Source organism: Thunnus thynnus, chromosome 20 (genome assembly GCF_963924715.1).
Source record: "Thunnus thynnus chromosome 20, fThuThy2.1, whole genome shotgun sequence".
Taxonomy (NCBI): domain Eukaryota; kingdom Metazoa; phylum Chordata; class Actinopteri; order Scombriformes; family Scombridae; genus Thunnus; species Thunnus thynnus.
In genome coordinates, this window is record NC_089536.1 from 1,282,052 (window position 1) to 1,292,884 (window position 10,833).

A 10,833-nucleotide genomic window follows, 5' to 3' on the forward strand; every position below is an offset into this window, starting at 1 on the left:
ACAGCTGGCTAACATCTAGCAGTGTGCCACTATTCGGCAAAGCACAAATAGTGTTTTTTTTTTACAAACATTTATTTTGTACAAATTAAAAAAAAAAAAAAAAAAATGTTTTCAAGAAGAAAAAAACATGTAAAATAGCAGCACGCAGGTCGTTTACATCGCTATCTCAGTGTCTCTCCTCTGCTCCGCTGTTACGTCTATCAGCAGGTGTTGACGAGACCTTCCGGTATCCTAAAATTAAAAGCATAATAAAAACAAAAACTGGATTTTTACACCTATTTCCACCTTTATTCGAATACAAATACAAATATAAATATAAATAATTTTGCTGCCTCAACAAATATAGATACAAATACAGATACTGTTTTCACTGCACATCCCCTCTGACATCCCAAAGATCTAGCTAACATCTCTAACAGCTGGATAAAAACTGACAGCATTTGATGAAATGCTCTGTATTGTCAGACTTGGTTGTGCCCAGCCCATCCTCTCACATCTTCTCAAGAAGCAGCAGTAACTGCCGGGCAAACACCAAATACAATATCTGGTCAGTTATTTGGGGTCTTTGGATGAATTCAGTATGAAAATAATCTTGACGCAACACATTATTCAGAAAAACAACACCCCCTGTTTGCGGTTAATTATTCCAAATTCAGTACAACCTGCCACTGGTCATGTTTATGAAATATGTCTGATATCAAGGTTAAAACAGTGTTAACGTTAAAATCTCAGAACAGAAGTGGATGTTTTGGGATTAAATTCCTGAGTCATATTTAAAATCTTGTCAGTTTATTTTGTCGTGTATTTATTCACTGCATAAAACAAATAAACAATTCTTTTCTTTTTTTTTCTCCCGTGTTCGTCTTCAAATCGGCAACTGGAATAGAAATTAAACCAAAACACAACTTGTTTTTCGCTTGTCTGTCTAAAAAAAATGTTATTTCAGAAGCTAAAAGTTTAATTGTGTTTCCTCTGTCCTGTTTATAACTACAGCTGTTAGTTTTGTCTGCTGGTATTTACTGACAGCAGCCTCTCTAAACTTTACAGTAAATCTTTAAGATGATGGCGCTCAGGATTTATCAGGAAGAACCTGGACTGTGTGTGAAACCTTTCGATGTGTAGAAGAACACAGAACATCAATTAACATCAGATCCTGTCGGTGAGTCAGAGATTTAAATAATCAATGAAGTTACGCTGCCGAGACACAGTTCTCTCAGTGGGGAGACACACTTATCGTTTCTGCTGCGGGGGATCCATCCATCCATCCATCCATCCATCCATCCATCCATCCATCCATCCATCCATTCATCCATCCAACCAACCATCCATCCAACCATCCAACCATCCATCCATCCATCCAACCATCCATCCATCCATCCATCCATCCAACCATCCATCCATCCATCCAACCATCCATCCATCCATCCAACCATCCATCCATCCATCCAACCATCCATCCAACCATCCATCCATCCATCTATTATCAGTGCAGGTCGGCGTCTGGCAGCGGTTTGGGATGTGGCTCCTCGTTTATCTTCCTACAACGACATAGAAATATTTTCCGAATCAGTTTGGATCTTTAGATAAATTCGTCATATTTAATTATCAAGCAGGACTTTCATTTAATATAACCTGTACGTTTATTGTTAGTTTGCATTGTCCTCTATTCTTTCTGGGTAGGTGACGAATTTTTTTTCATGGTCTGAATGTTTGCAGAAAAGTAAACATATTAAGTGTTAAAATCTACAAATTACAAGACCTTGTTTATCAGCAACTAATAAAGACATTTGTAAAAAAAGAAAAAAAAGAAAAAAAAAAGAGAGAGAGAGATATTGTTTGAATATGTTTGAATATTTTAATATCTCTAATAGTTTCTGTCATGGCCGACAAGCTAAACAGAAAAAAACTGCACTTTAATCAGCTTATTGGAGCTTATTGTGTGCTGTATGTAACAAGAATTTCTCAGTATACCATGTAGATTTAATAACAGGCCGTCATATGTTGACAAGGTTTCCGTATCTAAGGAAAGATAAATAAACTTTTACTATTTGAAAAGTTTTAACACGTTTGGAGTAAAAATCTCCACATATGAAACAGAACAGGTTGTTTTGGTCACTAAATTCTTGCTAGAAAAATATCTTGTTACATGAATGACATCTATAAAGTTATCAAAGATGCTTTTAGTGAGAATCATACCTGTCCTTCCTTGTACAGGTGAACACTGACACCTGGTGGCCTGTTTCATGAACTACACGTTAATTTTAAGTAGCAGAAGGATTCACTTCCGGCTGCAAACAAAAGCTCACACAACATTTACATGACGTTCAGACAGAAGCAAAAATGTATTTTCTGTTATTTCATAATTTTGCATATTATATATCTGTACATATCTGAACTCTGGAAGTACAGTCTACTGTTATAGTTTTATAAAATTATATGTTTACTAGAATCAAAATTATTGCAGTTTAATCTGCTCATAAATGTGGATAAAGTTCATTTCAACACCTTTATAAAACTGAATGGACTTAAAATCAGGAAAATATCACATTTACTTCCTTGCACATTAAAAACTACAGTTCATGTACAAAAAGACACTCACATGTGTAATGAATTTAAAGTAAAGCAACGCGTGTGCAGGAGAGACAGGAAGGTCAACACTGACACAAAGACCTGCCAACAACATTCAAACAGCACAGAAACAAAGAGACAGAAACTGTAGAACAAGACGTGAGCCGATAAACAGCTTTATTCCTTTTTTATTGTATTTTTAGCAGGAAATAACAGCAGAGCACGTAGAACATTACCAGCCGTGGGCCTGACTCAGTTTAATAACAATATAAAACAATACAGCCAGGTAATAAAAGATAACAAGTTAGATAAAGAATATTCTTCATATATGGGCTGAAACAAACCTATTTTTAAGATTGTCAGTAAAAGAACAAGCTGCAGCTTTTACCAAAATAACAAGAGTAAAGTAATATTACATGTATACAGACAAGTTACACAGAATTCAGAGGGAACAATGAGGTTGATTATTGAGACTCTCATAATACCTCTGTACTTTTATTGTAGTAGGATTTTACATGCAGGACTTTTACTTGTAATGGAGTATTTTTACTGAAGTAAAGGATCAGAATAGTTCTTCCACCTCTGCTATTATTATACTTTCTATATGCTCAGTGATGCTTTCATGTGCATATAATAGTTTAGTGCTGTAGCTGGTTAAGTTGGTGCTAATATTAACTTCTTTTATCACAAATGTTTCACAGCAAGTCATAAAATGAAGACATTACAACATTTTTATCTTTACAGTGTGTCTTCCAGCCTGAAAACATCTCAGTGTTTGTGGTTGCGGCTTTCTGCTGTTTGATAGCAGCAGAGTCTGTTTCTTTTACTGCCAACATGACAGAAGAAGAAGAAGATCAGTTTTAGTTGGACAGTAGAGAATCAAGTCAATGAGATAAGAACAGCTGATAAAATGTCAAGCCCCAATGTGTCCCACCATAGAAGAAGTAAGAGTCAATTTAAACCTGTTAATGAAGGAAAAAGGAAAAAATACAGTCAAAAATGAAGTCAGTAAATACATTGAAGGAAATTATTCAGAATATGTGAAGTATACAGATGCATCTAAAACATTGGGCAATAGAGTACACTGTAAAAAAAAAAAAAAAAATCGTAAAAAAATGGTAAAAAGTCTGGCTGCAAAAGTTGCCAAACACTTACTGTCAAATAACAGTAAAAAATCTTTGGTTATTCTACAGAGATTTATTTTAAAAATACAGATATTTACTTTGGACATTGTCGACATTTTTACAGTCCAAACATTATAAAATAAAAAGAAAATCTCATATCTATAAAACATTGCTAGAATGTTAAACAAGTGTATAAATCTGCACAAAAAATGAAAAAGATTGCAGAAATACCTTAAAATGACCTAATTTAAATGAAGACTCTTGTTTTCATACAGTAATCTTTAGTAAATTCATAGGATTATCCAATCCATCCACAAGAACTCCCCATCAAAGTACAGATTTCTGGATGTAAAACACAGAAAAATTACGTAAAATTAGTTCATAGAAATATGAACGTATATTCAGACTATACAATATATATCTAAAAAACACAGCAGTAGAGTGGACAAAAGAGTCATTAAGTTTCATTCAGCGTATTCTGCTCATTCATCATTCACCACAGTTGGATCACTCATTCAGTATACAGCAGATTTAAATGTTTAGTGTGTTCATAATGGAAAAGGGACAAAATTGATTTTTGATTTATTTTTGTGTGTGCTATTGATGGATAATATTCTCCCACAATGCAATGCACAAAACAAATTGAGGGAGCTACAAAAAATATCCCTCTGAAGAAGAGTGTCAGATGGATATGTTGGATAGTTGCTTGTAATTACTGTCAAATACTATTCCTATACAGTAAATCTCATACATTAATTGGAAAAGTCTGTAGATCTATTGGATAGTTGCTTTTAATTACTTTCAGATAATGTTTTTATAAGGTAATGATTATTAAAATTATGTTTTTGTAAGCCATTTTCGCATGATCCTATTTTTTGTACAGTATCAAACCAATATTTTTTACCAGGAATTTACTGTAAATAGATGAGATAATCACGTACAATTAAAGCCTAAAGCTCTCAAGATACCATTAATGGGTGTTAAAGGAGGATAATTTGAATATAATTTTACATAATTTTTTTGTGTTTTACATCCATAAATGTGTGCTTTGATGGGGCAGTCTTAAGGATAAATTGGATAATTCTATGAATTTACAAAAGAATACTGTATAAAACAAGCCATTATATAAATTAGGTAATTTTAAGGTATTTCTGCAATGTTTTTCTTTTTTTTGTGCACTTTTATACATTTATTTAGCATTCTAGCAATATTTTATATATTTTTTTGTTTTTATTTTACAACAGTTGGACTGTAAAAATGCAGATAATGTCTACAGTAAATATCTGTATTTTAAAAAAAAATCTTTGTATAATAACTAAAGGTTTTTTTACCGTTATTTGACGGTAAGTGTTTTTTTTTTTTTTAACTTTTTTAACTTTTTTAAACTTTAAAAAAAAAAACAGAAAGTTGCCTTAATTTTACATTCAGTAATATGATGTGTATTATTTGTATTTTTACATAGAATTCAATGTAATGTAATATTCAAGACCACTAAGTAATTGAAAAATCCTGTTAAAAAACTATAATATTTCATTATATTAATTTACAGATTACAGCCTTTATTTTATGGTGAATATTTTTAATAAAAATAAAGATAATTTACTGTGTTTTTATGGCATTTACACTTAATGTAGAAAAAACAAAAAAAAGTAAAATAATACAGTAAATTTCTGTGATATAACTTTTTTTTTTTTTTTTTTTTTTACAGTGTAGGGATCGTGTTTATCAGTCCAGAATTAAACGTAACGTCAGATAAAAGTGTTGTTGATGACTCAGCAGTGTATACTGGTGAACTGTCAGCTGTTCTACTGGCTCTGAGCTGGATAGAAGAAGTCAAACCAGTTAAAGATTTGATAAGTTCTGATTCCAGCAGTGAAATGAAATTCATGTGGATTCCTGCAAATATTGGATGGAAATGAGCTGACAGATAAATACGCCAACGGAGCAACAAGAAAAAGAGAAAAAAGTAAAATATAGCAAGACTGGGGTTAAAAGTCTAATAAAATCAGAAATTAAAAATAAATGTCAGGAAGAGTCGGACAAAGGAGATAAGAGACGATACTACAACAGCATTTAAAGAAAGGGAGGAGAAACGAGAGGAGGACATTATATCTAGGCTACATCTATGAGCTAAATGTGGAATAAAATCTATAAATAATATTGATAAATAAACCTGATAAGTACAAGAACAGATCAGATTAAAACATCCACAAACGATGACAACGATCAACGAGGGAATGAAGGATTAGTTTCACAAGCAGGTCAAACATAACGACGCCCTGATGGCAACAGAGAACATGACCAGAAGAAGAAATACTCGCTGCTTTCTGGATTTTAACAAGCTGTTCAGGCTGTTTCTGTCTTTCACTGTGAGGCTGTGAAACAGGCTGATAAAAAACAAACTCAGGAAACTCTCAGTTAAAGACTGATAAAGGCGACAGAGGATGACCAGACGGACAGAAAAGGAATTTAGCTTGTGGAGAAGAAGAAGAAGAAGAAGAAGAAGAAGAAGAAGAAGAAGAAGAAGAAGAAGAAGAAGAAGAAGAAGACGTTATTTACAGAACTCATCGCGGAACATGTGAAACTATACAAACTGTAATTCATTTTCTCCATCACACTGGGTTAAGGATGTAGTTGTACAGATGACCTGTGGAGGGCAGCAGTCCGCCTCTGCTGCGTCTAGTCTGCTGCAAATATCAGCAGAAGAAGAAGAAGTTGTGTTTATTTCTCGCTGCTAGCTTGACTTCCTGCTGCAGCTGAAGAGGAATTTGGGGTTTTTGGGGGAGAATTTGTGGACTCGGTTTCAAACTGACGCGTGATTTCCTGTTTTCACGGATCAACTCGGGAGTAAATACGGTAAAAAACAATAAACAGAACACCTCTGTCACGGCTTGTTTGGGCTCGTTTTGGTAAAAAAAAAAAAAGTGCAGGAAATAAAGCCGAAACTGTGTCTATGGCTCATAATAACTGAGCGACAGTTTGAGTTTTATCTAGAAATTTCCTGCTGCAGGATTCATTTAAAGCGTTTGCTTCGCATTTACAGCTTTATATGAAGCTTTTTCGGTGACACATTATGAGCAGGACTCATATACTTAAACAATGCTTCATTAAAGCCTGAGTCATGATGATTTCCTGCATGAATTAATGCGGAATGTGTCACGAATTCCTGTTGTTCACCATTAACAAACGATAAAGTCACTGTGACTTTTATGTGATTAGTTAACACACATAGGTGAACGGAAACAGTGACTTCATACATTAATTGATATGCGACCTAAGTGGCTGAATATCAGTGATAATAAAGGACATTTTATAACCATTTGATCAGCTTCTATAAAGCTGCTTTTTTCTCTCTTATAAGCTGGTAGTCAGATGCAAACAGTCTTTATGTCCTCTTTGCGTGAGATAGATGAACCTGACGAACCGTTAGATGAACCGTTACTGATAAATGAAGTAACGGAAATTTTAACTTCCGTAATTTTCCTTAACTGATGATCTGTTGTGTAAACTGATCACATAAAGTCACAGTGACTTCGTGACACATCATTTAGGAAGTCATCCTGACTTTAGTGAAGTATTATTTAAGTATGTTTTTACCTGATTATAAAGTGTGACTGCTTGTTCTGCCTCTGGCGTCTTTAAAGCTTTCAGACATTCCTGGTCCAGGTCAGCAGGTCACGTGAGGTCATGGCTCAGTTTTCTGTCTGTCTGTGTGTGTGTGTTTCCGGGTTCAGGAGCGCTGGTCCAGTTTAATGTCAGTGATCTTCAAACTGTTTCAGATCTGAAGCTCAGTAAAAGACAGCAGAGACGGATTCATGGTGACGTTTATAAAGAGAGATTTCATCTATAATGTGGAATAATGTTAAAACTCCTCAGCATCAGCATCCTGAACTGCAAGTCATGCAGTGACTTTGCATCTTTTGTGGGACATCATGAGTCAAAAAATGTGAAAAATTTCCCCCAAATATCAGTTTCATCACAAGTTAAACTTTTCCTGATCGTTTCTTAAGTCTGACTCACAAGTATTTATTTATTTATTGATGTATTTAGTCATCCTTAACATTCATCTGTGAGTTAACTTTCATATTAGACCAGAAACAACTAATGATTAAATTCATCATTGATTCATTTTTTTATGTAGAGACTCTTCTATCTCTTCTATCAGCAACAAGCAACAAACCCAAAACAGATTTGATTTGATTTGATAAACTTTATTTCAAAAAACAGAGAATAATTACTATTTTTGCTTGAATGAGTTAAATGATTAGTTGATTATCATAAAATTTTGCTCACTAATCTATTTGATTGATTAGCTCATTATTGGATACAAAGACTTTTACTGTCATCTCACCGCAGTTACATTTATACAGTAAGACGACATGAAAGAAGTATTTCAGTGTAAGAATTCAAAATATAAGGTTTAAAAATGATCAAATAAATAGTGTGCAAGGTGGAGGTCAGTAGTAGTTCATCCTCTGTACAGGTGTGTGATCGCCCTGGTGGACTGGAGGGGGGGGGGGGGGTCACGTCCCCCCAGTATTAATAATTGACACAACATCAGATTCCTTCAGAAGCTGAATCTGTTAGATGTGTATCATTCACAGAAAAGCTGCTGCGTCTTGTTCATGTTCAGTGAACAGTGAACACAGCAGCTGTGAGCGCGGTGCCAAAGCTTTGGCTCCGTCCTGTAGGTCCCTGTAGGGCCGCCGCTGCATATTTCTGCTCCTCAAAGCTGCTGTTTTAATGTAACAGAGTGGAAGTTAACGTGGAGCGACAGGCGGAGAAATACGCTGCTGTGGATGTTTTACAGGAAGTAAAGTTAGTTTGTTGTATTTTGCTTCTTTTATGTCTCTGATATTTCACATCTGTAACATAATCGACTGAACCAGGATACAGATGTTAATGTGACTCATGCAGGTCTGAGACGTGTTGTTCAGGTGAATGTATCCAGAAATACATCTGATCTGTCTGTCTGTGTCTGTGTGTGTGTGTCTGACTGTGTGTGTGTGTGTGTGTCTGACTGTGTCTGTGTGTGTGTGTCTGACTGTGTGTGTGTGTGTCTGACTGTGTGTGTGTGTGTCTGACTGTGTGTGTGTGTCTGACTGTCTGACTGTGTGTGTGTGTGTGTCTGACTGTGTGTGTGTGTCTGTGTGTGTGTGTCTGACTGTCTGTGTGTGTGTGTGTCTGTGTGTGTGTGTGTCTGTCTGTCTGACTGTCTGTCTGTTTGTGTGTGTGTGTCTGACTGTCTGTGTGTGTGTGTCTGTGTGTGTGTCTGACTGTCTGTGTGTGTGTGTGTGTGTCTGTGTCTGTCTGACTGTGTGTGTGTGTGTGTGTGTCTGTCTGACTGTCTGTGTGTGTGTGTGTGTGTGTCTGTCTGACTGTGTGTGTGTGTGTGTCTGTCTGTGTGTGTGTGTGTGTGTCTGTGTGTGTGTCTGTCTGACTGTGTCTGTGTGTGTCTGTCTGACTGTGTGTGTGTGTGTGTGTGTCTGTCTCTGTGTGTGTGTGTGTGTGTCTGTCTGACTGTGTCTGTGTGTGTGTGTGTGTGTCTGTCTCTGTCTGTGTGTGTGTGTGTGTGTGTGTGTGTGTGTGTGTGTGTGTGTGTGTCTGTCTGACTGTGTGTGTGTGTGTGTGTGTCTGTCTGACTGTCTGTGTGTGTGTGTGTGTGTGTGTGTGTCTGTCTGACTGTGTGTGTGTGTGTCTGTCTGTGTGTGTGTGTGTGTGTCTGTGTGTGTGTCTGTCTGACTGTGTCTGTGTGTGTGTGTGTCTGTCTGACTGTGTGTGTGTGTGTGTGTGTGTGTCTGTCTGACTGTGTCTGTGTGTGTGTGTGTGTGTCTGTCTCTCTCTGTGTGTGTGTGTGTGTGTGTGTGTGTGTGTGTGTGTGTGTGTGTGTGTGTCTGCAGGCTGGATGGCTGCCTGCTGGTGGTTGTTGATCCTCTTCACTTCCTCCTCGGCTCACAATGACTTCTTCACCTCCATCGGTCAGTAAATCCAGTTTTCACTTCACGTTCATTGACTCTGCTGAGTCAACGTGTCAGACTGAAGTTTCACAAACATGAGAGATTAAAGGGTCACTTCCCATAAATTAGAAAAAGCTGCTCTATTCACCTTCATTCAGACGTCTAATTATAGAAAAGTAACGATGGATTTGGATATTTCAGATATGGAGACGTGTCATTAATGAAAACCTCTGGACATAAAGTCAAAGAATTACAACATTTATCTTTACATTTTTAGTTTATAATATTATTGATATATACAACATGATGACATGTCTGCAGAGCCTTTTATTCAACTCGTCCTACATATCATACATAATGATTTAAACGAAGTCAATTTAAAACGAGCAAAAACACCCAGAGGTCAAAGGGTCAAATAAGAAAATAATCTTGAAAGTAACCAATAATAAAACTAATCATTAGTAGCAGCATTAGAGGAGAGAATGATTATTGTAATTTGGGTGAACTGAACCTTTAATGAGTCTTTTGAAGTCAACAGCTCAGTGTGTGTGTGTGTGTGTGTGTGTGTGTCTCCAGGTCACATGACTGACCTGCTGTTCACAGAGAAGGACCTGGTCTCCTCCCTGAAGGACTACATCCAAGCAGAGGAGCGCAAACTGGAGCAGATCAAAAAGTACGAAACCAGTCAGACGTCATCCAACAGGACCAGTAAAAGACCAGTAAAAGAGCTTCAAACCAGTGAAGAAATATTCAAATGATTCACGTCGTCACAGGAGAAACGTTTATTCAGTTTATTCTGACTTCAGGATGTTTTACTATTAGATGCAAATAAAATCAACGACCTCAAACCCTCACACCGCAACAAACCCATGTGGCGTAGGTTGCTATGGCAACAGGCACACATGTCTCACAGTGTAAAGGTTAAAAAAAAATGCGGAAAATACGCAGCTATCCCAGTGAGGTTCAGCTGCAGCAGAACTCAACCAGAAGCAGATGGATGATCTTTCTTGTGTGTGTGTGTGTGTGTGTGTGTGTGTGTGTGTGTGTGTGTGTGTGTGTGTGTGTGTGTGTGTGTGTGTGTGTGTGTGTGTGTGTGTGTGCGTGTGTGTGTGTCTCTAGGTGGGCTGATAAACTGGACGTCCTCTCGGCGGCTGCCACTCAGGACCCGGAGGGTTTCCTGGGAC

At 36.7% G+C, this 10,833-nt stretch overlaps 1 protein-coding gene across 4 annotated transcripts in view; it reads left to right on the forward strand.

Annotated features, from left to right (window-relative positions):
• Nucleotides 1–6,406: 6,406 nt before the first annotated feature.
• LOC137172721 (prolyl 4-hydroxylase subunit alpha-1-like) overlaps nt 6,407–10,833 on the forward strand; it is a 17,007-nt gene continuing 12,580 nt past the window's right edge. For 2 of the 4 annotated variants that reach the window (XM_067577326.1, XM_067577325.1), the window contains exons 1-4: nt 6,408–6,548; nt 9,593–9,670; nt 10,226–10,322; nt 10,769–10,833. The exon at nt 10,769–10,833 is cut by the window's right edge and continues 87 nt beyond it. In XM_067577326.1, the coding sequence (XP_067433427.1) occupies nt 9,598–9,670; nt 10,226–10,322; nt 10,769–10,833 (235 nt within the window). In that variant the 5' untranslated portion in view covers nt 6,408–6,548; nt 9,593–9,597. Of the gene's footprint in view, nt 6,549–9,592; nt 9,671–10,225; nt 10,323–10,627; nt 10,705–10,768 lie in introns of those variants that run through there. The other 2 variants (XM_067577328.1, XM_067577327.1) reach the window with 2 other exon arrangements.